Source organism: Salmo trutta, chromosome 15 (genome assembly GCF_901001165.1).
Source record: "Salmo trutta chromosome 15, fSalTru1.1, whole genome shotgun sequence".
Lineage (NCBI taxonomy): Eukaryota > Metazoa > Chordata > Actinopteri > Salmoniformes > Salmonidae > Salmo > Salmo trutta.
The window spans coordinates 28,741,221-28,769,210 of NC_042971.1; the positions used below are offsets into that span (position 1 = coordinate 28,741,221).

Genomic DNA, 27,990 nt, shown 5'->3' on the forward strand with positions numbered 1-27,990 from the left:
ACGTCTATATATGCACTGTTGCTATTCCTCCCCCTCCGTCTCAACCTTGAGTGCAAACACACAGCATCATAACACAGTAAATGGCTTGTACTGTATGAATTCTGCTACCAAGTCAGTGACCCTTATTTGAGCTAGGGGTAAAGCATTTTGACTTCAGCGGGTGCGGGTCACTGGCCTGCAGGGCTCCTTGCCTTTGTTGAAGTCTGGTTTGATGGTAACCACTTCATTTCCATCTGCTCTTATCGTGCACAACAAGCATTCCTTCTCCTTTTGGCCAAGTCTGAGGAATACAAGAATACAATGCCACTTTTCAATTCCTGAATTGGAATGTACTTCAAAGTTATTACATACAAAGCAGTGTAATAAGTGCATAGGCTACATAGTGGTTTTTCCCCTTGTGCTACTCACTTACCCGGTGGTCCCAGGTCCCCCATGATGTGCATGGTCTGTACAGGTGTGTTGACCACGTGGCTGGTCTTCACAAAGTCCTCCGAGGGCTCCCAGGAAATCAGCCTGGACTTGGGGAAGGTGCTGTCACTGCAGACCAACAGAATACCACAAACACGTTTTGCATAAAAGGGTAATGTGAACATACCGGTACACTGTTTGTCTTCAAAGCAGCACATCACACATCAATGTTGCTTCAATTACATTCACTTTAATAATAATTCACTTTGGTGAGTAACAGGGACCTACACTGGCTGTCTGTCCTGTCGTCTGTGTCTGACATTGGCCATCCTATGTGCCAGGAAGGTAGGGTTGGACTTGACCTGCCTCACCATACTCTGGGAATCCTGTAATGAGTATATCAAAAACAACTTTAAAACACTAACGTTTCTTTGGGACAGAAACAAGGTAAATTCTTTGTTTTGAATAATGAAATTGTCACGTCTGCTCCCGCTCCCCCTCTCTGGAGCACGAGGTCGCCAGGCTGCTCATCATTACGCACACCTGTCACCATCGTTACGCGCACCAGCGCTTCATCGGACTCACCTGGATCACGTCATTGATTGCCTCCCCTATATCTGTCACTTCCTCAGTTTCATTCCCTTGTCTACATTGATGTCGTTTTGTTTCTCTTGTCCAGACTCTGTTCTTCTTTAGTTTCATGTCTATTTATTAATAAATCCTCACCCTGTACTTGCTTCCTGTCTCCCAGCGTCTGTGGTTATGGAACCGTTACAGAAATGGAGATTCAGTAGAAACCCACCCCTTCCCAATTGGTGTAGCAGTCAGAATCGGTGTAGGTGAAAATCCTGCGGTTCCGTCTGCCCCTGGTCCGCTCCAGAGCCATGATCTCTGTGTGGTACTGTCTCTCCAGTGGAGTCTGGTATACTGACTCACTCTGGAACAAAACCACTTCATATTACACACACACAGACACACACAGACACACACAACTTACTATGCAAAATCAAACTATCCTAAACAGTAAAGTCTTATTTGTTATAAGGACACTGGTAGAGGACCTACCTGACTGAACAGCTTCTCCTGCCAGCCTACCACCAACTCCTCCTCATCATCATCTCCGGCTGAAAACAAAACCAAGATGTTCTGGTCCATATCTAGCCACCACGAAAATAACATCTACTCAACTAAGAAGCATATAACATCTTTCTGTATCAAAACATCTAACATCTTTCTGTTTCAAAACATCTAACATCTTTCTGTTTCAAAACAGTGTTAATACCTGATTGAGCCTGTGAGTTGAGGGTGTCCAGCTCAATGACTCCCCTCTCCTGTTGAGTCAAAACCTGCTGCTGAAGGTGTTAGGAGAGGGCTGCTGTGGAGGTGAATCTCTGAATATGGATCCTGTAACACCATTGTAAATATAAACAAGGTAAACAGGATTCTAGCTAGCTAAATAACATGTTTTCATGGCAAACTCAGGGATCAGGTCAAGCAATATACTGGGTGTTTATCATCATCTGCTTTGAGAGCTAACGTTAGCTAACGACATTGTCTTGCTTTTATGGCAATGCAAGGAATAAAAGCCACACAAAGGCCAACTGCAACTTACTTAATTGTAAGGTTTTTAACAGCATCTCGGGAACAATAGGTAGCCTCTCCGGTGTCGGTGCTGCAGCCGTCTGCCATGTTGTAACGTTAGGAACTTTATTGATGGCTAGCTAACTAGCTAGATTAGCAACATACACACAAACGCGCAGCAAGCAATTGAGACAATTTTGTAGCTAGTACTTTTCACAAGCGTCTGCTCGTTGCATGGTAACAACAGTCTGCCTGCCTGGTTGGGTTTCTGGCGAGCAATCCAACTATTTATTGGTTCACTACCGCCACCTACCGTGGGATCCAGTCCAGAGCAGCAGAATAAACCCCCCACTGATAACAGGTAAGGTAATATCAGTACAATAATATTCCCTTGCTGTAAAAAGTTTAAGAACCCCTGATGTAATTAATTAAGAGAAAAATCTGTCTGACACAAATAATTGCAATTTAAAAAGCTTTATTGGAAATACACGTTTCAAACAGCACAATTCAAGTACAGATGAGTGTAGCTAAATCAGATACATGCTAATTTAGTTTAAATGTGATGCAGTCCTCCAGTCCCAGTTCATTTGCACTCTTTTGACATGCTTCAGACCAGATGCATGCTCCACTTCAGTGTACAATGGTCCTGAATTTGCATATCACAGTGTTTGAAGCTTCTACATTCTGCATCTCTCTGCTGTCTTTCATCTGAAGCCATATCCTCCAGGGTCTAAACAGGTGTAGATTTCCATCTCTGTGTGGGAGACCAGATATTGCAAGGAGACCAGTAAGGGGCCCTCACCTCTTCACTTTGGCCCAAGGATACCAGTGACACTGCCCTAAGGTTGGTGCTGTTCTTTGGATGAGACTGTGGAGACAGAGGTCTTATCTCTCTGTGGTTACTAAAGATGTCATGGCACTTATGACATGAGTAGAGGTGTTGACCCTGCTTCTCCTGGATATATTTCCAAGCCTAAGCATGTAAATCCAACTCATTATCATAGGCTGGATGGAGACCAATATCGTTTTTTTTTTTTATATTGCTGCATGTCTCAAAATATAAGAATGAGACCAATATATGTATTTTGCTAATCATAATTCCTGTCTCTGAAATTACGTTTGTGTGTGTTGTAGGAATAACCAATACTCAAAATCTGTGTGTGTGTGTGTGTGTGTGTGTGTGTGTGTGTGTGTGTGTGTGTGTGTGTGTGTGTGTGTGTGTGTGTGTGTGTGTGTGTGTGTGTTAGAAGTAATAGTTGGCCATTATTTCTTTGAACATCTCAGTTTGGGCAGCAGCCACTGAAGAAACCTGTCAATCAAAAACCACAGGAGAATAAATAGTATTATAAACTGGGTGGTTCGATCCCTGAATGCTGATTGGCTGACAGCCGTGGTATATTTAAGCAATAAGGCACGAGGGGGTGTGTTATATGGTCAATATACCACACCTAAGGGCTGTTCTTAGGTACAACACGACACGGAGTGCCTGGATACAGCCCTTAGCCGTGGTATAATGGCCATATACCACAAACCCCCAAGGTTTCTTTTTGCTATTATGAACTGGTTACCAACGTAATTAGAGCAGTAAAAATAAATGCTTTGTCATACCTGTGGTATACGGTCTGATACACCACGGCTGTCAGCCAATCAGCATTCAGGGCTCGAACCACCCAGTTTATAACAGACCATATACCACGGGTGTGACAAAAACATGTATTTTTACTGCTCTAATTACGTTGGTAACCAGCTAATAATAGCAATAAGGCACCTCGGGGGTTTGTGGTATATGGCCAATATACCACGGCTAAGAACTGTATCCAGGTACTCTGTGTTGCGTTGTGCATAAGAACAGCCCTTAGCCATGATATATTGGCCATATACCACACCTCCTCGTGCCTTATTGCGTAAGTTTGCACTTACACATCAGATATCTGCTCTTTCTCTGCTACCTCATTCTATTTCTCTAATTCTCTAGTCTAGTATTCCCTGGTTATGTTCCACTTCTCCCTCCTCTATTTCCTCACCTCTTCCCCAGACTCTTCTTTTCCTCTTTCTTGTCCTCCTCCTTACTTCCTCCAACATTTCCCCTCTGTTGCATCTTACTGGCCTTCTCTTGCTTCACTACTTTTTTGGCCTTGCCCTTGTTTTTCTTATTGACCTTCCCTTCCTGAATATTTTGGACAAGGAGAAAAAGTAATGTAAGCTTATGGGGTATATTCTCTTGAGCTACTATATCTAGAGCTATGCTATACTATAGAAGGACTTATGGCCAATATACCCTTCTTGTTTTTCCTCTCACCTGTGGGGCCGGTCTCACTCAGGTTGGTTATGGGGGCCAGCCGAGAGCTACGGCGGTATGGGAACTTCTCTGTAGTGGGTAGAGCAATAAAGACAGGGCTGAGAGGAGTCAGAGGCCTCGGGACATTCTCTGGGGAGGGAGGGGCCACAGCAGAGGGCAGGGCCCGTAGGGCTTCAGCCAGGGTCCGGGGTGCTGAGGTCACAAGAGGATAGAGGCCAGTGTTGCCAAACACAGGACCAGAGACCATCCCTGGGCTCTGTAGGACCAGAAACAAGTCAAATATCTGGAAAGTGCTATGTTAAAAACAATCTGTAGATATACTTTATAACTAAACACATTGCAGATACATGACTACACTCAATAAGTAGGAGTAACTTACAAAGCTCTGGACATTGTTCTTTTTTTATGACTTGAGGAGACTGTTCTCGGCTATACTGGTCTGCATTTCTGCCATGCTGTCTATAATTTCGGCCATCTCTCCAGTGCATTTCTTGAATGCCACTTTCGACCTACAAGTCATTCAGCCAACTGTCCAGGTCTACTGCCTTAAGATCACCTTCACTGCAGTTTCTCTTCATCTCTTGGATCAGTGCCCTCACCTCCTCGCCCATCCTCTTGACCTCCCTAGCCACGTCTTCATCCCTCAGTCTCTCCTTCCTCCTCCCCATCCACTTCGCAATCCATCCTCTACAGCATCCCTCATTCTTCTTCTGCCTCTCTTGGTTGATGTCCTGACCGTCATTGAGCGTCTCCAGGCCTTCCTCCAGGATGAGTTCTATTGAGGTCAGGTTTTCTTTGATCCTCCTCAGGTTCTCCTTGTTGGTGTTGGTCCACTGTGTCTTCTTGTCCAGCTGCTGCCTGCAGGGCCGGACCTTGGGGACAACCTCAATCTGGTGTGACATCTTATTCAGTGAACTCACAGATGCAGGGAGGAGGATGTTGAACATGGCCACAATAATATCTACAGACATAGGGTCAAACCATTGAGATGTGACACACACACACACACACACACTAAAAAGATGCCTACCAGTCGATGGTCTTTCAGTGGTCCTTGTGGTTCCTTTGGAGGCTCTGGACTGTCCTCAGTAGAGGCATCATTGCCATCATCGAGCTGTGTGTCAGAGAGCTAGCTGGTCATAGTCCATTCAGAATTGGAGGATGAGTTCACCTCATCATATTTTCTCTCTATCAGCCAAGTCACCCTTCCAGACTGAGGAGACAGAAAGGCATGTACTCATGGCAGCCATAGTATACACTGGCATTGACTCTCAAGGACCTTCCATAGTATAGCATTCTTTAGCATCTCGAATGGATGATTGTCAATGCAACCAAGCCAACCAAAATGGCCATATGAATCAACAGATTGATCTATCTGTTGTGTCTCTATGGGAACAGCAGAGATGACCTGGCTGAGAGGCTCTGGATTGATGTTCCATACATCCCCAGATGCCTGGTCCTGCCCACAGCTCACAATAATTGGCTGTAAACAGTAAAGAACGAATTAAACACTGCTTTACTCATTGCAGAATGCATAACTAATGTTTATCTGTTATTGTTTTTAGGTCGGATATGACTTACAGGCTTTGTTCTTCTGTGCATCTTGCTGGTTGGCCACATCACGGAATCAGGGGTGTTCACCCTCACTGGTTTCAACTGTCAACACAACACTCAATTTAAAAGGTGATAATATAACAAAAAAAGGACAAAACAAATACATATTTGATATATATAACATAAGGGTGGCGTCTTAAAGCTCTTTTGATTCTCTCATCACTACGATCCATCTTGCTTTCTGAGGGAAACATTTCCATCAATTTGATTGACACAAAACACATCCTGACACATTCACACACACTCTGTATATACACTACCGGTTAAAAGTTTTAGAACAGCTACTCATTCAAGGGTGTTTCTTTATTTTTACTATTTTCTACATTGTAGAATAATAGTGAAGACATCAAAACTATGAAATATCGAATAATGTAGTAACCCCATAAAAAGTGTTAAATAAATGTAAATATATTTTATATTTGAGATTCTTCAAATAGCCACCCTTTGCTTTGATGACAGCTTATCACACTCTTGGTATTCTCTCAACCAACGTCACCTGGAATGCTTTTACAACAGTCTTGAATGAGTTCCCACATATGAAGAGCACTTGTTGGCTGCTTTTCCTTCACTTTGCAGTCTGACTCCTCCCAAACCATCTCAACTTGGTTGAGGTCAAGGATTGTGGAGGCCAGGTCATCTGATACAGCACTCCATCACTCTTCTTCTTGGTAAAATAGCCCTTACACAGCATGGAGGTGTTGGGTCATTGTCTTGGTGAAAAACAAATGATCGTCCCACTAAGCCCAAGTCAGATGGAATGGCATATCGCTGCAGAATGCTGTGGTAGCCATGCTGGTTAAGTGTGCCTTGAATTCTCAATAAATCAAAGACAGCGTCACCAGCAAATCCCTCCCACACCATAACACCTCCTCCTCCATGCTTTACGGTGGGAAAGACACATGCGGAGATCATCCGTTCACCCACACCGCGTCTCACAAAGACACGGCAGTTGGAACAAAAGAAATCTTCAATTTGGACTCATCAGACCAAAGGACAAGTTTCCACCAGTCTAATGTCCATTGCTCGTGTTTCTTGGCCCAAGCAAGTCTCTTCTTATTATTGGTGTCCTTTAGTAGTGGTTTCTTTGCAGCAATTACACCATGAAGGCCTGATTCATACAGTCTACTTTTAACAGTTGATGTTGAGGTGTGTCTGTTACTTGAACTCTGTAAAGCATTTATTTGGGCTGCAATTTCTGAGGCTGGTACCTCTAATGAACTTATCCTCTGCAGCAGAGGTAACTCTGGGTCTTCCTTTCCTGTGGCGGTCCTCATGAGAGGCAGTTTCTCCCTATTAACCAGAAATACTTTTGATACCATATAGTATTGAACGCCCTCACCTTCTTCATGAAAGTGATCTCAAGCAGAGGTCGACCCTCGCTTTAAATTCGCACCTTTTCCGTGTACCCCAGAGAATGAAAGGGGTTCTTCAACCAAAACAATTCACAACATTTTTGGCAGTGTTGGCCATTCTACCATTCTGGAGGAGATAACTGCACACTCGCGCTGGTAACGTTAGCTAGCTAGCTACTGGAGTTCCTGTAATTTATTAAAATTTGCCTTGCTAACAACACACAAAAATAAAGTTCTAAAACCACGAAAATATTTTGAAATATACCTCCTCGCTCTCCTGTAATTTGAAAAAAACGAATTTGAATTGAATAATATAACAAAATGCTCAACTATCATTCTTCACTTTTAATCTCTATCCAACAACTTCACTACATTTGTCACCACATAGAACCCCCATAATGCTCTGTGGCACAATCCCAATACAACACACCAGGGCTGCATTCCAAACACTTAAAATACACACCTTCTCCCCTCAGCCCTCACATAAAGTGGACACTTCTGATGACGTTTCATGACGGCTGATGAGTTGACACTTGCAGGGCAAGGGGCGAGGGAAGAATTATTCAATGTTAAATGGACCGCCCGGAAATGTGTCAGCTGTTCATCCCATGCTTGTGTTTTCAGTCATCATGGAACTGTTGTGTGTGCCTTATGCGCTAATCAATTATGATTGCATTTCATGTCTTGGCTAGAAGACAACGTCTTCGCAGACATCGAATGTTAGCCATCCTACTGTATCAGGTAAATCGAAAATTGCAATGTATAAGTGTGATGTAAGGAAAGTTATATGCTTTCGTGTCGTTGACTATCATTAAATGTGAAGACTGTATATTATCAAATCCATTCTCTATGTGTAATTTTACTACGCGATAAAACTAATCATGTAACTTTAACGAGGAAGTCGGGGCACCACGGAAAAATTATAGTGTCAATTTCCCAAATATAACTCCTCAGATATTTTCATATTTTATCAAAATAGTCGCTTATTAATGAATTTTATTGCCTCATCAGTGTCATTACTGAATGTCGCAAACCCTTGGATATCTGCACGAACCCTAGCATAGAATCATGAATCAGCAATATACAAATTGGCTTAATGATTTATTTACTAACTTAATCAATCACAGAATTACATAAAACTCACTCACAATTAGTTCATACATGGGTTACTTAACATGTTGTTGTTTCTCTCTGTTGTCGCCGGTCCATCTGCTGGAGGGAAAAGGGGCCGTCTCATGTTTGTGGTCACCTGGGCGTGGCCACTGACTGTGCATAAATACCATAAAACAACCAATTCTGATTTAGAAGACTAAATCACATTGTTATCTTTTCAAAAGTATTCTGATACTTATTCATTCATCTTATACAACATTCAGCTGTAAAACTAACAGCTGGGAAATGTACACTTTAAGAGATACAGTTATGTGTGTTTCCTGTCCTTCATGAGATCACCAAATGAAACACACTAGACATGACTGTCCCTTAAGTGTCCATGGACCATTCCCACATTCTCAAAAATAGAAATATTGTTTCATTCTCCCATTTTGGGGATTAGGAGTTTTTTTTATTTACATTTGTTTCTACTTACACTTGTACGTTGACTTCTCCATATTAAAGTTGGTTTTAAGTTTTGGCTGACTTTGCTGAGCGGATCATCATCGCAAACTGAATTATGGGGCTAATTGTACATTCGCAAACTCGATTGTACAATTGTAAGTGAAACTAGGCAAAAACAGAGGTGATTATGAAATTAAATATGTCATCAGGACGTGTATCATGCTGTGAAGATCCCCACAAGGCATTTTATCTTGTATATTAAGTCTTCAAATGTAAGGCATTGAAAGCATTCTTTATTTGCAATCTGTAAATGTATTTACAAAATTCAACATGACTGCCTATTCAGATGCCCTAGGAAGGTTGTGTAAATACAGAGAGAAGAGTAAGATTAGAGTAAAATATACATACTTGTAGCACATTCATATTGTACCATGTATTGTTAAATTTATACATTTAAATTGCAGTAACTATTTAGTAATTGAGCCTTGTTTTTCATCGGTTCATTAAAGAATAGGTCTTAGATTAAGTGGCGGTAAACTGTAAAAGTGTCCAGGTGTTTTTTTTCTCACGCTCTCAGACTAAGGCTTAGTGCCAACTAGTTACGATTAGATGGACACTACCACAGCATAAAGGCAATGCAATATGTGTTGGTTATATGTGCACTTTCAGTACAACATGAAAACGTCTATTAACTGTCATTTATGTGTGTTCTGATAATCACTACCTCTGGTGTGTAGTATACAAAACATTAGGAACACCTCACCAATATTAAGAACAGCCTCAATTCATCAGGCATGGACTCTACAAGGTGTTGAAAGTGTTCCACAGAGATGCTGGCCCATGTTGTCTCCAATGCTTCCCACAGTAGTCAAGTTGTCTGGATGTCCTTTGGGTGGTGGACCATTCTTGATACACACGGGAAACTGTTGAGCGTGAAAAACCCAGTAGCGTTGCAGTTCTTGACACAGTCAACCCAATGCACCTGGCACCTACTACTATACCACTCAGTAAGTATTTTATCTAGGTGTCTTTCTATGGTGATGGTTGGAGGTCCAATACAAAATATTTACTTCAACTTGAGGTTCTGCTGAACATTAACTATATGAAATGGAATGAAGTGGATGATATAAGGGTGATGTTCAGCAGTCCTTTTGGTGTTTCTTTTAATATAGAAACCCCTAAACTATTGTAGTTGTAATATTCATATGTGTAAACATACTGAATTATAATTGGATGCATTTTACCACCGTATCATACTGTGCTATGATTGGTTAAGACCATACAGAGGGTTAGGTCATGGTCAGTTGATCATGGTTGGAGATAAGTGAACATGCAAGTTGTAGCTAGCTAATAAAGAGCTACGTTAAGAAATACTGCATCGTATTATTTTGTACAAAGCGTGCAAAACAAGACAGTAGTGATATGGCAGGGTTCATGTTCATTTGTGTGCCTTTGAACTTTTTCTCTTGCATTACTGATATCGAATAACGTGTTCCATCATGACCTGTTACATGACTTTTACCACTTGATCCAGTAGTTTATGCAAAATAGGTAGTAATTTATGGCTTTTCTTTACTGTGCACAACGAGCAATTATTATAAAAATGTTTTGGTGCTTTGATACATTTTTCGTGATATTCAATTGGTAGGTACAGTCTTGTCCCATCTCCGCAACTCCCCTACGGACTTGGAAAAGGCAAAGGTCGAGAGCCATGCTTCCTCCGAAACACAACCCTGCCAAGCCACACTGCTTCTTCACACAGAAGCCAGCCACACCAATGTGTTGGAGGAAACTGGCGACCGCAGAGTGCATCAGTTATTTGGAGTGTGATGATGACATTGCAGAAGAAGACAGTGTGTGGGACCAACAATATTATGATGAGCAGAAACAGCCAGGGCAGGGCTAACATGGGTACGCTGACCCCAAAAACAAAGCTCTTAACCATACGGGAGAGGGATACAGGAACTAACCCCTCCACTTGATTCTGGGCAGATGCACCTAACACTACCAGCCCCAGGATGGTGTACAACACCCCTGTGCTGATAGAGAGCAGCTGAAACATGAGGAGGAACCAAACAGTGTCCACACTCTTCTCAATCCCACCAGAGGAGCACCAGAACCCCAATGCTGAGGAGTAGCTGGGTCACTGTCTTGTGGTGGAAGGAGTATGTGATGAGCTTGTGTACCACAAAGGAAGAGGAGAGGATTAAAACTGAAATTAACGGCTTGACAGACATCAGCGGCATTGATGTGTTGTGCTCTAGCTTGCTGCTGTAGCCTCCTGGCACCATATGTTACGTCATTAACGTTAGCTACAAGTTGTAGCAAGCTAGATAACGTTACAACAGTCCCATTCAAAGTAGCTAGCTAGCTACCGAGCATATGATTCTTAAATCACCCAGTCCCTCCTTGCTAATTTACCATGCCCATTGCCAAAAACTTTAGTTCCAAGACTGAAGGCATCCTCTGATAACCTGAAATATGTAATGACAATAAAGAAAACAAATTACACTATAATAACAGCAACAATGACACTCGTTAACCTCAACTCAGGAGTAAAACTCTTGAACCTCTGAACCACAGTTGTGGAAAATTTGATCCAAAGATTAAGGCAGAGACTATTTAACAATATAATAAACATATTTAATACAAGCAGCAGCAGAGGAGATCCACCTCTAATTTCACAGCAAGGAAGAAATGGTTACATGTCCCTTATATAGTGGGAGGTGATAATACAATCATATTGTTTACACAACAGTTCTTCTATACATCAATAGTTCTGGAACACAATGGCCTTGTGTTAGGGTGCAGACATACAAGTAGTCTATGAAACGCATAACATCACAGTCCAACACAGAACATATCCCTTGAGAAGTTACAACAGCTCACCCCAAATTCTTCCACCACAACATCTTTCAAAACTGATTTGATGCTCAGTACATATTTGTCAAACTAAAACCAGTGGATAATCAAGCACAATACAAACATTTCAGTTACGAAACCTGTCCTCCAATATTGCACAGCACTTTAGCTAAGACAGGGAGGGAGTTGATAGATTGCTAAACCAAAGCAAATGTAATGGACTTCCGCATTTGGATTAATCACATTCTTTTTATTTATTTCTATTAATCACCTTCACAACCAAAGTTATTTAATGCGCAGATCATGAAGTGCACTAAGGCAGTGCTGCATTTAAAGACACTGCCACCTGCTGGCTTGTGCCTGAAATGTGATGATCAGAGTCCTCAACAGCCCATTTGAGTTTGATAGAAAGCGAGATAGATATATTTGACAGTTTAGTAAAATAATAAAACAGTTTAATAAAATAAAACGTGTCAGGGACAACACAATAAAGTCAACGACTTCCATTGTGGTCCCTTAATGCTTGTTACTCAATGTGCAAAATGAAAACAAAAATGTCAAGGAATGGTTTCTTCCTATTGATATCCTCTTGGCCATCTATGTAAAACATCCAACCAACCATCGATACAACCATTACTCAGTCAGTAGGAAATATGCACATCATTTCTTTATTCATCTAGCTACAACCAGTGAGAAGACAATACCACCAGTTAGGCTCCAAACAAGCCTTTTTCTTACGATGTATTATGCAGTCATGAAGCTGTGACGTATTATGATGTAACCAAGCATTAATTCAATACATTAAGATTTTATTTAATCTGTACAATCTCTTTCTTCACTCAGGTTGTTGCAGGTAACCTTTGGCCTTTTGGTGCACAGCCTTCCCAACCTGTATAATATAGACAGGGTACCACACATACACATACAGCTCTGTAAAACATTAAAGAGACCACTGCAAATGTTTCTTAAATCAGCATCTCTACATGTATGGCAGCCATTCCATTCCAGTGTCTGTTGATTTCCAACACAGGCACACCTCATTCTGCTGAATGAGGTACTGATCAGGTGATCACCTGAACCAAACCTTATTTAACGAGGAAAAGTATAAAAACCACTGCTGTGGTCATCACTATCCTCTTGCAATAGGAACAGCTGGATGGCAAACACAGTGCTAGTAGTACCTCAAAAGTAATTGGAAGCTAAAAATAACTATTGACCATGTCAAAAGAGTTGAAAAGGGAAGTTTTGATTGAGGAAAAGAAGGGTTCAATTCTGGCTTTACTGGCAGAGGGATACAGTGAGCATCAGGTTGCTTCCATCCTTAAAATTTCAAAAACAGCGGTTCATAGGGGCGGCAGGTAGCCTAGTGGTTAGAGTGTTGGACTAGTAACTGGAGGGTAGAAAGATCGAATCACTGAGCTGACAAGGTAAAAATCTGTTCCTAGGCTGTCATTGAAAATAAGAATTTGTTCTTAACTGACTTGCCAAGTTAAATAAAGGTAAAAGAACAAGGCCAAGCAGCAGACATTGGGGACAACAAAGCTACAGACTGGCAGACGGTGAAAACGACTCTCCACTGACTGGGATGACTGCCAACTCATTCGAATGTCACTCAACAACTGTAGGATGATATCAAATGACCTGCAAAAAGAGGTCTTCCTTCTGCTCAGACAATGTTCCCCAACTCTGAGGATTGCTTTTTCAAGTAGGACAATGCTCCATGCCACACAGCTAAGTCAATCAAGGTGTGGATGGAGGACCACCAGATCAAGACCCTGTCATGGCCAGCCCAATCTCCAGACCTGAACCCCATTGAAAACCTCTGGAATGTGATCAAGAGGAAGATGGATGGTCACAAGCTATCAAACAAAGAATTTTTGCGCCAGGATGGCATCAAGTCACCCAACACCAACGTAAAAGACTGGTGGAGAGCATGCCAAGACGCATGAAAGCTGTGATTGAAAATCAGGGTTAATCCACCAAATATTGATTTCAGAACTCTTCCTAAGTTAAAATATTAGTATTATTCGAGGTCTGACAACTGCATCTTTTTTGTTATTTTGATCACTTGTCATTTTCTGCAAATAAATGCTCTAAATGACAATATTTTTATTTGGAATTTGGGAGAAATGTTGTCAGCAGTTTATAGAAGAAAACAAAAATTTTCATTTTACCCAAACACATACCTATAAATAGTAAAACCAGAGAAACTGACAATTTTGCAAGGGTCTCTTAATGTTATCCAAAGCTGTGTATACATACATACACACACACACACACACACACACACACACACACACACACACACACACATATATATATATATATAGATATATATATCCAATATTGATGGAAATGTTTCCCTCAGAAAGCAATGGATTGTAATAATGAGAGAATCAAAAGAGCTTTAAGACGCCGCCCTTATGTGGTAAATATACAATACATATCTGTCCTGTCTTTGTTATATTATCACCTTTTAAATTGAGTGATGTGTTGACGGTTGAATCCAGTGAGGGTTAGCATCCCTGATTCTGTGATGTGGCCAACCGGCAAGATGCACAGAAGAACAAAGCCTTTAAGTCATATCCGAACTGAAATCAATAACACATGCACATTAGTTATGCATTCTGCAATAAGCAAAGCAGTGTTTAATTCCTTCTTTACTGTTTACAGCCAATCATTGTGAGCTATGGGCAGGACCAAACATCTGGGGATGAATGGAACATCAATCCAGAGCCTCTCAGCCAGGTCATCTCTGCTGTTCCCATAGAGACACAACAGATATGAATCAAGAGATTGATCTATGGCCATTTTGGTTGGCTTGGTTGAATTGACAATCATCCATTCGAGATGCTAAAGAATCCTATACTATGGAAGGTCTTTAGCCCCACCCCTAATGTTATGGGAGTTGCATTTATTGCATTTTCAGTTACCCATGTATTACTCACTACTTGTACAGCCATGTTGGATTGCCTACATATTCTACATTTCCTTGAGGGTCAATGCCAGTGTATTCTATGGCTGCCATGAGTACATGCCTTTCTCTGTCTCCTCAGTCTGGAAGGGTGACTCGGCTGATGGAGAGAAAATATGATGTGACCTCATCCTCCAGTTCTGATGACTTTTCCATCTACTCCTTCACTGACTGTGAATCGGAGGTAAGAGTTGTACCCTACCGTCCATGTCTTTGTTGAGTGACATCACTGTGAGGAGGATGGTCTCTGACTAGTTGACTCTGATACACAGTGTGATGATGAGGATCATGAAAGGAGGACACCACCACTGAAAGTTGAGAATGGAAAGGTGACAAAGCTTGAAGTGAGGGATATGGACGAGGATGATCTGTCTATCTCCTCCCCCACACACATTTCTGAGCACCTCTCAGTGAATGTGGAGAATGGACTATGACCAGCTAGCTCACTGACACACAGCTTGATGATGGCAATGATGCCCCTTCTGAGGACAGTCCAGAGCCTCCAAATGAACCACAAGGACCACTGAAGGACCATCGACTGGTAGGCATCTTTTAAATTTGTGTGTGTGTGTCACATCTCAACGGTTTGACCCCATGTCTGTAGAGATTATTGTGGACAAGTTCAACATCCTCCTCCCTGCCTCTGTGAGTGCCCTGAAGAAGGTGTCATGCCAGATGGAGGTGGTCACCACTGTCCGGCCCTGCAGGCATCAGCTGGACAAGAAGACAGAGTGGACCAACATCAAAGAGGAGAGCCTGAGGCGGATTAAAGAAAAACCTGACCTCAATAGAACTCAAACGGGGCCTGAAGACGCTCAATGACGGTCAGGACATCAACCAAGAGAGGCAGAAGAAGAATGAGGGATGCTGTAGAGGATGGATTGCGAAGTGGATGGGGAGGAGGAAGGAGAGACTGAGGGATGAAGACGTGGCTAGGGAGCTCAAGAGGATGGGTGAGGAGGTGAGGGCACTGATCCAAGAGATGAAGAGAAACTGCAGCGAAGGTGATCTGAAGGCAGTAGACCTGGACAGTTGGCTGAATAACTGGGCGTTGAAAGTGGCATTCAAGAAATGCACTGGAGAGATGGCCGAAAATATAGACAGCATGGCAGAAATGCAAACCAGTATAGCCGAGAACAGTCTCCTCAAGTCATAAAAAAATAACAATGTCCAGAGCTTTGTAAGTTACTCCTACTTATTGAGTGTAGTCATGTATCTGCAATGTGTATAGTTTAGTTATAAAGTATATGTACAGATTGTTTTTAACGTAGCATTGTCCTGATATTTTACTTTACTTTCTGGTCCTACAGAGCCCAGGGATGGTCTCTGGTCCTGTGTCTGGCAACACTGGCCTCTCTCCTCTTGTGACCTCAGCACCCCGGACCCTGGCTGAAGCCCTACGGGCCCTGCCCTCTGCTGTGGCCCTGCCCTCTGCTGTGGCCCTGCCCTCTGCTGTGGCCCTGCCCTCTGCTGTGGCCCTGCCCTCTGCTGTGGCCCTGCCCTCTGCTGTGGCCCTGCCCTCTGCTGTGGCCCTGCCCTCTGCTGTGGCCCTGCCCTCTGCTGTGGCCCTGCCCTCTGCTGTGGCCCTGCCCTCTGCTGTGGCCCTGCCCTCTGCTGTGGCACCTCCCTCCCCAGAGAATGTCCCAAGGCCTCGGACTCCTCTCAGCCCTGTCATTATCACTCCGTCCGCTACAGAGAACTTCCCATACCGCCACATGCCTCGCCTGGCCCCCATCACCAACCTGGGCCAGACCGGCAGGAAGCGGCTCCAGGAAATGGCAGGAGTGGCCCCACAGGTGGGAGGAAATACAAGAAGGGTATATTGGCCATATATCCTCCTACAGTATAGCATAGCTCTAGATATAGTAGCTCAAGAGAAGAGAACCCATAAGCTTACATTACTTTATCTCCTTGTCCAAAAAAGCAGAGAAGCAAGAAAAGGCCAGTAAGATGCAACAGATGGAAAATGTTGGAGAAAGTAAGGAGGAGGACAAGAAAAAGAAGAGTCTGAGGAAAGGGTGGGGAAATAGAGGAGGAAGACGAGGAACATAACCAGGGAATACTAGACTAGAGAAATAGAATGAGGTAGCAGAGAAAGAGCAGCTATCTGATGTGTACATGGATATATTGTACTTTTCATAATAAAAAGTATGTTATTTGTCAAAACAATTTCGTTACCGATTTTACATTCCCTCAACCAGTCGCAGCTTGACGTTTGTCATGAATACTGCTCTGGAGGCAGAACTGCGCAATTTCCTCTAGATATGGCAGCTGCAAAGCCAAAATTGGCTATATCTTAAATATTTGTGGAAAATAATTGTGTTTTATGGACTTAATTTAAGGTAAGGATTAGCAGTGTGGTTAGGGTTAGGTTAAAAATCAGATATTATTGCTTTATGCCTGTGCCAGCTTGTGACCACTTTGCAGAACTGCCGCCAGGGCAAGATTCATGACAATAAATGCCAAACTGCATCCCAGTCATCCTCTCCCTATCTTTACAAGGCTGCAGAACATGCAAACTAGTGATGCCGGGATTGTCTCATAACCCGCAGTCCCCAGGCGGGTGGGTTGCAGGCAGGTTCAATAAAGTGACAACAATAGGCTACATAACAAAATCCAAAAATGTATAATTATTGTGAAATTTACACTAAGCGTACAAAGCATTAAAGACACCTGCTATTTCCATGACAGACTGACCAGGTGAATCCAAGTGAAAGCTATGATCCCTTATTGATTTCACTTGTAGATGAAGGGGACAGGACAGGTTAAAGAATGATTTTTAAGCCTGGAGACAATTGAGACATGGATAGTGTATGTCTGCCATTCAGAGGGTGAAGACAAAAGATTTAAGTACCTTTGAACGGAGTATGGTAGTAGGTGCCAGGCACACCGGTTTGTGTCAAGAACTGCAACACTGATGGGTTTTTCACGCTCATGTTCCACCAACCAAAGGACATCCAGCCAACTTGACAACTGTGGGAAGCATTGGCTTCAACCTGGGCCTGCATCCCTGTGGAACGCTTTCAACACCTTGTAGAATCCATGCCCCGATAAATTGAAGCTGTTCTGAGGACAAAAGGGGGTTGGGGGGCTAACTAAATATTAGGAAGGTGTCCTTATTATTTTATACACTCAGTGTATAACCTATAGGCTATACTGCACAGTTAGGGGCCGTCTGTAAAGGTACTATCTTTACCAGCATCATAAAAGCTGATATTATTTCATGGGCCTATTGCAACGAAGATTGGCCACTAGAATATTGCCAGTTTATATTCATAAATAAAAGTTAACCTAATTTTACCTTCTGTTATAAAGACCATATTCAAATGTATAAAAATGAAAATAAAAAACGGTTTCCCATCTGAAGAGATTAAATTTAAAAAATGACTACAATAAGTGCCTATTAAGTGCCAAATAAAGTATAACAGGGTTTCATATTATATATTTTAACCCCTTTATCATCCCAATTTTCGTGGTATCCAATTGGTAGTTAGTCTTGTCTCATCGCTGCAACTCCCTACAGAGTCGGGAAAGGCGAAGGTAGAGAGCCATGGGTCCTCTGAAACACGACCCTGCCAAGCTAGACTGCTTCCTGACACAATGCCCGCTTAACCCGGAAGCCAGCCACACCAATGTGTCGGAGGAAACACCATACACCTGGCGACCGTGTCAGCATGCATGCGCCCGGCCCGCCACAGGAGTTGCTAGAGCGCAATGGGACAAGGACATCCCTGCCGGACAAACCCTCCCCTAACCAGGACGACGCTGGGACAATTGTGCGCCAACCCATGGGTCTCCGGGTCGCAGCCGAACCAGGATCTATAGCGGCACAGCTAGCAACTGCGATGCAGCGCCTAAGTCCACTGTGCCACTCGGGAGGCTGGGTTTCATATTAAATCATGCATAAATCCCTTGTGACAAGCTTTTGAATTGGACGTTTCAGACAAAAAATGAAATTGCTAAAAAATGTCTAGCCTTTTTATCTATTGGTAACGGGGTTGACGTGTTAAGCTCGACACACTAAGTTTTGCACCACAAAACAAAAAATTGCAAAAAAGAGCAGGACTAGCTCACGAGCTCAACTAGGACCTGTATTTTGGAGCTATGTCTTTTACAACTCTCCCATTCACCTGTGTGAACTTCAGCTTCGTGGCATGCTAGCCTTTTACTGGCTGCGGAGAGCCTTTTCTGTTTGCATTGTGTTGTGCACCAGGTTTTTATGTCTTTCCATGTTCTGTTTTTGAGAGCTGGCTCTGACCCATAACAGGCAATCCTCTTTGCCGGGAACCTTCTTCAGCACTTTACATTTTCCCAAATGCTTCCAAACTGATGCTTTCTCACAGCTGCTCTTGGGCCTCTTGGGTTGAGAAGTCATTCTCCAAACCTAATCGCAAACAAAGAAAAGATTAAAACACATGATGGTCCAACACAATAGGGGAGAGGGGCATAGGGAAGGTAAGGGAGAGGAGATAAAAAGAAAAGACTTCCCCCGTGTCAGGTAAGCAGTCTCAAAGTGTACCCTCACCAACTTACCGAGTGAGTTCTGAACATCCCTCGCTGTCCTCTGATCCTGCGTCCAAGTCTTCTTGGGCCTCTTTCTGGTGTCTGTCTTGACTCTTTAGTGTGTTTTTTCAGTTCTTTCCCAGGCTTTCCTGAAAAACACAAAAAGATGGAACATACATAAGAGTAACAACAAATCCACATATTAGCAAGCAACGACATTACATTTTTGTTCAGTAATCACTCAGCCTGGTAAGTTTGACGGTGGACTGCGGCTGTTCCCTTGCTTTACGAAATCAGCCGGTGTCTACCGTCACAAATTTACCAGGCTAAGTCAGTTCTGAACAGCTGTCACTCGAGTTTTAGCTGTCAGGTTCATACTCACTGATGCAGCCGGTGTCACTCAGCTGGTGTTTTGTATCATATTTGTACAACAGCTGATGAAACTATAAAAAAATTTATCAGTGTAACTTCCTGATAGTTGCTGATTGTATTTTCAATCTACATAAGACATTCTAAATCAGCAGGTTTTGCATTGGTGGAGTTTTGGCTTCCTTGGTGACATCACCAGGTGGTCTAAGTTAATAGACCAATAACAAAAAGTTTGAAATCTCTCTGCCAATAACAGCTAGTTTTGAGGCTACATTTCCCCCCCATTAGTGGATTGATCCATGTTTTGATGCTATATAGTGTTTGTTTACATTTACTTTGTTTACCCACATTGGAGTAAAACAAGCTTATATGTTGAGTTCTGATGGGGTACAACAGTTGAACTAAGCTAATGAGGCATTTCTAAGTTATATTCTTCAAGAATCAATATCATTAAATTGCAGGTCCAAAAATGGATTTTGCAACTGCCGATTGCCACTTTAAAATGCAGGAAATGAGGGGGTGGTTGACGGTTGGCTACATACCTTGGCACGAGAGATTCCTGCTTTTATCCATGTTCTGACGAGAACGTTTTTAAAATAGACATGTCATTAATAATGTATAGTATGACAGATTACCTATGGCAGCAACAACTGTCTCTCCCAATCAAGCCTTCCCTTCTAGCACCGCACTGTCTCTGCCAGTCCTGAGGCAAACAAAACATGTTTTCACAAAAAAAAAAAAAAAAATGTATTTGGACCATCCGGATATCCATATTTGAATAGTGAAATATTCCAAATGCCTATCCCTAGCTGCCATTTCAAAATAAAATCACTGCTAAACAAAATGTCTCACATTGTGAATAGTGCAAATAACTCGGCCTGCCACAGGAAAGCTACCGAGCTAGGACCACATTTGCATCAGAATGTAGCTAGCTACCAGTAGCTAGTTTAACATTACTCCTATGGAGTTTTTTAACATTATGCACAACACAAAATTATTTCATATGAGAACATCTAAGACATCATAACAAAGATAAGCAATGCAATAATAATCCATTCCGAAATGTATTAATGTCTACTCCAGCAACATTTAGCAGCTAGCTGGCTAATTAACCTATCAGTATAGCCAGGAAAAATGGCTCGCTAGCTAGCTGCTAGCTAGCTAACACAATGCTTCAACATAGCTAATACTTTTCCATGCATCGACGAAATGTAACCCGCTACAGCTACATTGGCCTAGTTATTGTTGAATAATAACAAAGCTAGGTAAATTCATTTAAAATAATATCGCTAGTAATTTCAAAATACTTACAGCTGAAATACACTGCTGTTTTCTTTGTGAGCATGGTGAGCTGGAGAAAGCCGCATCAACATGTAGAGTTCTGGGGGATGGGACAAGATCCCCAAATAGACCCTGGCTTTGGATCAGGTTTGAATTCCCCCCACTAATGGTCCTTGTTAGGTTTGGGAAGGGGAAGCTGATCCTAGATCTGTATCTAGGGGAAACTTCGCCCCAGCACATAAAAGAGAGATGGGGGGGGGGGAAGGGGAGGAGAGAGAGCGTCGCTCTCAGGAATGACAGATCATGTACAAAATCTACCAGTAAGAAATTGGTTTCAGAATATAATATATTACCTTTAGCAGTTCTAATGTCTTCATTTGCTCCATTTCATTAGTCTCGTTGATTGATTGCTGATATCTAGTTTCACAGAAAAGATGGTGTTGATAAAGAGCATTTGTCCGTGTTTGTAATGCATTCATAGACATAGTTCATACTGGTGGTCCTACCATCAACCACTTCACTCCATTAACCCTAAATTTGCTGCTCACATGGTGGTTTGTATAAATGTATTTGACTTTAGGTTAGTTAAGGTTAAGAAGGTAAAAATTGTGTTTGGCTGTGTCAGGAGCACTAGTGGCAATGCTGCCTCACCTAGATCACACATTGCCCTATATAAGAATATATTGTAGCAAGCTTAACCCAACACTTAGCACCTTCTGATCTCTTGGTGTAATGGATAAAGTGTTGGCTTGCTAGTCGCTGGACCGGGGTTCAAGTCCCAGTTGGAGCTACGCCCAAATTTGTTACATCTGAATCAGTAGTGGGATAGTGACTGTGAAGCCATCAAAGATGTGTGTACACGTGAGAAACTTGCTGTAAAGAATGCTCTCCCAAGGAAGGAGATAATGTAGCAATCTTAATTCAACACCGAGCAACCTCATCTTGAGGTTTGGACATCTTGGCATAGCTGTTGACTTGACAGTTGATGGACCCAGGTTCAAAACCTGTTTGGGGCGACCGCCTGAATTTACAAAAAATATATTTGTTTGCCTACGGGCAGGGAGACCTGGTTTTTAGACATTGCTGTTTGCAACAAAAAAAACACTACATTGGTGGAAGCAGTGGAATTGTGCTTTGGGAGGGGTGTGCACATTTCATGGGCAGGATCTGTACCCGGGCCTCCCATGGGAAAAACCAGTGTCTTGACCATTAGACCAAGATGTAATGCCCTCTTGAGCTGAGGGTGACACTGATTTTAAACTTGCAGGCAGGACTACCTCATTACCAGATCATGAGACACGCACATGGGATAGTGTAAAGGGAACTTTGCCTAGGAAGCCCATGCCAGGTCGCAGTTGTAAATGAGAACTTGTTCTCAACGAGCCTACTTGGTTAAATAAAGGTGAAATAAAAAAAAGTGTTAGAAGGTGGAAGATAGAGAATTAGTCCAGTAACTTAATGGTCACTGGTTTGAGTCCTGAGTCAGGCAACAAAACGTGGGATTTGATCTGAACTGGCAGATCTGTGACCAAACCCTTCAGAAAAACAAATTCCCTTTGTTCCCCGTAATTTGGACTAATAAATTGTACTGGCGCCGGAGAGGATGGCTGCCGTTTTATTGGCTCTTAACCAACCATGCTATTTTGTTTGTTTTTTCACGTTGTTTGAAACTTATTTTGTACATAATGTTGCTGCTACCGTCTCTTATGACCGAAAAGAGCTTCTGGACATCAGAACAGCGATTACCCACCTTGAATTGGATGAATAATTTTTCTTTAATGAGTCAGACGAGAGGGATTTACTCCAGACACCTGAACAGGCCCTCATCCCTGTCATTCGTAGGAAAAAAAGACAGATTCGCAGAAGGAGATCGGGGTGCCATGTGAGGATCAGGCAAAGAGTGGCTAATCTGCCTTTGCCATCCGTACTGTTAGCCAACGTACAATAGCTGGAAAATAAATGGGACGAACTAAAAGCACGTATATCCTACCAACGGGACCTTAAAAACTGTAATATCTTATGTTTCACAGAGTCATGGCTGAACGACGTCATTAATAACATACAGCTGGCGGGTTATACACTATCGGGAGGATAGAACAGCAGCCTCTGGTAAGACAAGGGGTGGCGGTCTATGTATATTGTAAATAACAGCTGGTGCACGATATCTAAGGAAGTCTCAAGGTTTTGCTCGCCTGAGCTAGAGTATTTCATGATAAGCTGCAGACATCACTATCTACCTAGAAAGTTTTCATCTATATTTTTCATAGCCACCACCACAGACCGATGCTGGCACTAAGACCGCACTCAATGAGCTGTATACCATCATAAGCAAACAGGAAAACGCTCATCCAGCGGCGGCGCTCCTAGTGGCCGGGGACATTAATGGAGGGAAACTTAAATCAGTTTGACCTAATTTCAACCAGCCTGTTAAATGTGCAACCAGAGGGGGGGGAAGAACTAACTCTAGACCACCTATACTCCACACACAGAGATGCGTACAAAGCTCTCCCTCGCCCTCCATTTGGCAAATCTGACCATAATTCTATCCTCCTGATTCCTGCTTACAAAAATGTTTTAAGCAGGAAGCATCAGTGACTCAGTCTATAAAAAAAAGTGGTCAGATGAAGCAGATGCTAAACTACAGGACTGTTTTGCTTGCACAGACTGGAATATGTTCCTGGGATTAATCCGATGGCATTGAGGAGTACACCACATCAATCACTGGCTTCATCAATATGTGCATCGATGACGTCGTCCCCACAATGACTATACATACATACCCATACCAGAAGCCATGGATTACAGGCAACATCCGCACAGAGCTAAAGGGTAGAGCTTCCGCTTTCAAGGAGCGGGACTAACCCGGAAGCTTATAAGAAATCCCGCTATGCCCGCCGACGAACCATCAAACAGGCAAAGTGTCAATACAGGACTAAGATTGAATCGTACTACACCGGCTCCGACGCTCATCGGATGTGGCAGGGCTTGCCAACTATTACAGACTACAAAGGGAAGCACAGCCGAGAGCAGCCCAGTGACACGAGCCTACCAGACGAGCTAAATAACTTCTATGCTCGCTTCAAGGCAAGTAACACTGAAACATGCATGAGAGCATCAGCTGTTCCGGACGACTGTGTGATCATGCTCTCCGCAGCCGATGTAAGACCTTTAAACAGGTCAACATTCATAAGGCCGCAGGGCCAGATAGATTACCAGGCTGTGTACTCCGAGCATGCTCTGACCAACTGGCAAGTGTCTTCACTGACATTTTCAACCTCTCCTTGTCAGAGTCTGTAATAACAACATGTTCCAAGCAGACCAGCATAGTCCCTGTGCCTAAGAACACTAAAATAACCTGCCTAAATGACAACCGACCAGTAGCACTCACATCTGTAGCCATGAAGTGCTTTGAAAGGCTGGCCATGGCTCACATCACCACCATTATCCCAGAAACCCTAGAACCACTCCAATATGCATACCGCCCCAACAGATGATGCAATCTCTATTGCACTCCACACTGCCCTTTCACACATGGACAAAAGGAGCACCTATGTGAGAATGCTATTCATTGACTACATCTCAGCATTTAACACCACAGTGCCCTTAAAGCTCATCACTAAGCTAAGGACCCTGGGACTAAACACCGCACTCTGCAACTGGATCCTGGAAATCCTGACGGGCCGCCCCCAGGTGGTAAGGGTAGGAAACAACATATCCGCCACACTGATCCTCAACACGGGGGCACTTCTAGGATGCATGCTCAGTCCCCTCCTGTACTCCCTGTTCACTCATGACTGGACGGCCAGGCGCGACTCCAACACCATCATTACATTTGCCGATGACAACAGTGGTAGGCCTGATTCACCGACAAAAACGAGAAAGCCTATAAGGAGGAGGTCAGAGTCCTGACAATGTGGTGCAAGGACAACAACCTCTTCCTCAATGTGATCAAAACAAAGGAGATGATTGTGGACTACAGGACAAGGAGGACTGAGCACGCCCCCATTCTTATCGACGGGGCTGTAGTGGAGCCGGTTCAGAGCTTCAAGTTCCTTGGTGTCCACATCACCAAAGTATCATGGTCCAAACACACCAAGACAGTCGTGAAGGGGGCAAGACAAAGCCTATTCCCCCAAAAGAGATTGAAAAGATTTCTCATGGGTTCTCAGATCCTCAAAAAAATTCTACAGCTGCACCATCGAGAGCACCCTGACTGGTTAAATCACTGCCTGGTATGGCATCTGCTCAGACTTTGACTGCAAGGCACTACAGAGGGTAGTGAGTATGTCCCAGTACATCACCGGGGCCAAGCTTCCTGCCATCCAGGACCTCTATACCAGGCGTTGTCAGAATAAGGCCCTAAAAATTGTCAAAGACTCAAGACACCCTAGTCATAGAATGTTCTCTCTGCTACCGCACGGCAAGCGGTACCGGAGCGCCAAGTCTAGGTCCAAAATACAAATTTTTTACTTAACACTTATTTTTCTTAAACTGCATTGTTGGATAAGGGCTCGGAAATAAGCATTTCAATATAAGGTCTACACTTGTTGTATTCTGTGACAAATAAAATCAGATTTAACATTACCTTTGCTAATGAAACAACTTTGTTGAAGTCTGGTTTGGTGGTAATCACTCCATATCCATCTGCTCTTATCGTGCACAACAAGCATTCCTTCTCCTTTTGGCCAAGTCTGAGGAATACAAGAATACAATGCCACTTTTCAATTCCTGAATTGGAATCTACTTCAAAGTTATTACATACAAAGCAGCGTAATAAGTGCATAGGCTACATAGTGGTTTTTCCCCTTGTGCTACTCACTTGCCCGGTGGTCCCAGGTCCCCCATGATGTGCATGGTCTGTACGGGTGTGTTGACCACGTGGCTGGTCTTCACAAAGTCCTCCGAGGGCTCCCAGGTAATCAGCCTGGACTTGGGGAAGGTGCTGTCACTGCAGACCAACAGAATACCACAAACACATTTAGCATACAAGGGTAATGTGAACATACTGGTACACTGTTTGTCTTCAAAGCAGCACATCACACATCAATGTTGCTTCAATTACATTCACTTTAATAATAATTCACTTTGGTGAGTAACAGGGACCTACACTGGCTGTCTGTCCTGTCGTCTGTGTCTGACATTGGCCATCCTATGTGCCAGGAAGGTAGGGTTGGACTTGACCTGCCTCACCATACTCTGGGAATCCTGTAATGATTATTTCAAAAACAGCTTTAAAACACTAACGTTTCTTTGGGACAGAAACGAGGTAAATTCTTTGTTTTGAATAATGAAATTGTCACGTCTGCTCCCGTTCCCCCTCTCTGGAGCACGAGGTCGCCATGCTGCTCATCAATACACACACCTGTCACCATCGTTACGCGCACCAGCGCTTCAACGGAATCACCTGGATCACATCATTGATTGCCTCCCCTATATCTGTCACTTCCTCAGTTTCATTCCCTTGTCTACATTGATGTCGTTTTGTTTCTCTTGTCCAGACTCTGTTCTTTTTTAGTTTCATGTCTATTTATTAATAAATCCTCACCCTGTACTTGCTTCCTGTCTCCTAGCATCTGTGGTTATGGAACCGTTACAGAAATTGAGATTCAGTAGAAACCCACCCCTTCCCAATTGGTGTAGCAGTCAGAATCGGTGTAGGTGAAAATCCTGCGGTTCCGTCTGCCCCTGGTCCGCTCCAGAGCCATGATCTCTGTGTGGTACTGTCTCTCCAGTGGAGTCTGGTATACTGACTCACTCTGGAACAAAACCACTTCATATTACACACACACAGACACACACACACACACACACACACACACACACACACACACACACACACAACTTACTATGCAAAATCAAACTATCCTAAACAGTAAAGTCTTATTTGTTATAAGGACACTGGTAGAGGACCTACCTGACTGAACAGCTTCTCCTGCCAGCCTACCACCAACTCCTCCTCATCATCATCTCCGGCTGAAAACAAAACCAAGATGTTCTGGTCCATATCTAGCCACCACGAAAATAACATCTACTCAACTAAGAAGCATCTAACATCTTTCTGTTTCAAAACATCTAACATCTTTCTGTTTCAAAACAGTGTTAATACCTGATTGAGCCTGTGAGTTGAGGGTGTCCAGCTCAATGCCTCCCCTCTCCTGTTGAGTCAAAACCTGCTGCTGAAGGTGTTGGGAGAGGGCTGCTGTGGAGGTGAATCTCTGAATATGGATCCTGTAACACCATTGTAAATATAAACAAGGTAAACAGGATTCTAGCTAGCTAAATAACATGTTTTCATGGCAAACTCAGGGATCAGGTCAAGCAATATACTGGGTGTTTATCATCATCTGCTTTGAGAGCTAACGTTAGCTAACGACATTGTCTTGCTTTTATGGCAATGCAAGGAATAAAAGCCACACAAAGGCCAACTGCAACTTACTTAATTGTAAGGTTTTTGACAGCATCTCGGGAACAATAGGTAGCCTCTCCGGTGTCGGTGCTGCAGCCGTCTGCCATGTTGTAACGTTAGGAACTTTATTGATGGCTAGCTAACTAGCTAGATTAGCAACATACACACAAACGCGCAGCAAGCAATTGAGACAATTTTGTAGCTAGTACTTTTCACAAGCGTCTGCTCGTTGCATGGTAACAACAGTCTGCCTGCCTGGTTGGGTTTCTGGCGAGCAATCCAACTATTTATTGGTTCACTACCGCCACCTACCGTGGGATCCAGTCCAGAGCAGCAGAATAAACCCCCCCACTGATAACAGGTAAGGTAATATCAGTACAATAATATTCCCTTGCTGTAAAAAGTTTAAGAACCCCTGATGTAATTAATTAAGACAAAAATCTGTCTGACACAAATAATTGCAATTTAAAAAGCTTTATTGGAAATACACGTTTCAAACAGCACAATTCAAGTACAGATGAGTGTAGCTAAATCAGATACATGCTAATTTAGTTTAAATGTGATGCAGTGCTCCAGTCCCAGTTCATTTGCACTCTTTTGACATGCTTCAGACCAGATGAATGCTCCACTTCAGTGTACAATGGTCCTGAATTTGCATATCACAGTGTTTGAAGCTTCTACATTCTGCATCTCTCTGCTGTCTTTCATCTGAAGCCATATCCTCCAGGGTCTAAACAGGTATAGATTTCCATCTCTGTGTGGGAGACCAGATATTGCAAGGAGA

General features: G+C 43.0%; 4 protein-coding genes across 19 annotated transcripts in view; all 4 read right to left on the reverse strand.

Moving 5' to 3' along the window:
- The window catches only part of LOC115148712 (uncharacterized), a 229,906-nt gene extending 229,784 nt beyond the window's left edge, over positions 1–122 (reverse strand). The window contains exon 1 of the mRNA XM_029690856.1: positions 3–122. The gene's annotated coding sequence lies outside the window, so the exon portion shown is untranslated. The remainder of the gene's footprint in view (positions 1–2) is intronic.
- On the reverse strand, positions 123–27,967 carry LOC115148728 (Meckel syndrome type 1 protein). 10 transcript variants are annotated; one of them, XM_029690901.1, is made up of 12 exons: positions 27,237–27,967; positions 26,907–27,028; positions 26,715–26,773; positions 26,422–26,556; positions 25,908–26,005; positions 25,620–25,748; positions 25,386–25,491; positions 20,831–21,217; positions 20,155–20,222; positions 19,533–19,593; positions 19,181–19,299; positions 18,359–19,031 (listed from the first exon to the last, which is right to left on the reverse strand). In XM_029690901.1, exons 1-8 carry the CDS (start codon positions 27,311–27,313, stop codon positions 21,191–21,193), a joined length of 753 nt encoding a protein of 250 aa, XP_029546761.1. In that variant the 5' UTR covers positions 27,314–27,967; the 3' UTR covers positions 18,359–19,031; positions 19,181–19,299; positions 19,533–19,593; positions 20,155–20,222; positions 20,831–21,190. The 10 variants fall into 10 exon arrangements, 9 of the variants coding, with proteins under 9 accessions (XP_029546765.1, XP_029546761.1, XP_029546762.1 ...); XM_029690899.1 differs by lacking the exons at positions 18,359–19,031; positions 19,533–19,593 and having other exon boundaries at positions 19,274–19,299; positions 20,831–21,014; positions 21,154–21,217; XM_029690900.1 differs by lacking the exons at positions 18,359–19,031; positions 19,533–19,593 and having other exon boundaries at positions 19,274–19,299; positions 20,831–21,024; positions 21,154–21,217.
- LOC115148742 (Meckel syndrome type 1 protein-like) lies at positions 593–1,598 on the reverse strand. The gene is made up of 3 exons (XM_029690932.1): positions 1,474–1,598; positions 1,211–1,345; positions 593–794 (listed from the first exon to the last, which is right to left on the reverse strand). Exons 1-3 carry the CDS (start codon positions 1,585–1,587, stop codon positions 693–695), a joined length of 351 nt encoding a protein of 116 aa, XP_029546792.1. The 5' UTR covers positions 1,588–1,598; the 3' UTR covers positions 593–692.
- On the reverse strand, positions 2,448–8,701 carry LOC115148716 (uncharacterized). Of its 7 annotated transcripts, XM_029690869.1 has the most exons (8): positions 8,430–8,701; positions 5,870–5,944; positions 5,697–5,771; positions 5,319–5,402; positions 4,888–5,178; positions 4,289–4,544; positions 4,014–4,156; positions 2,448–3,298 (listed from the first exon to the last, which is right to left on the reverse strand). In XM_029690869.1, exons 1-7 carry the CDS (start codon positions 8,535–8,537, stop codon positions 4,140–4,142), a joined length of 906 nt encoding a protein of 301 aa, XP_029546729.1. In that variant the 5' UTR covers positions 8,538–8,701; the 3' UTR covers positions 2,448–3,298; positions 4,014–4,139. The 7 variants fall into 7 exon arrangements, with proteins under 7 accessions (XP_029546729.1, XP_029546728.1, XP_029546727.1 ...); XM_029690868.1 differs by having other exon boundaries at positions 4,014–4,544; positions 4,888–5,160; XM_029690867.1 differs by having other exon boundaries at positions 4,014–4,544.
- Positions 27,968–27,990: the final 23 nt, after the last annotated feature.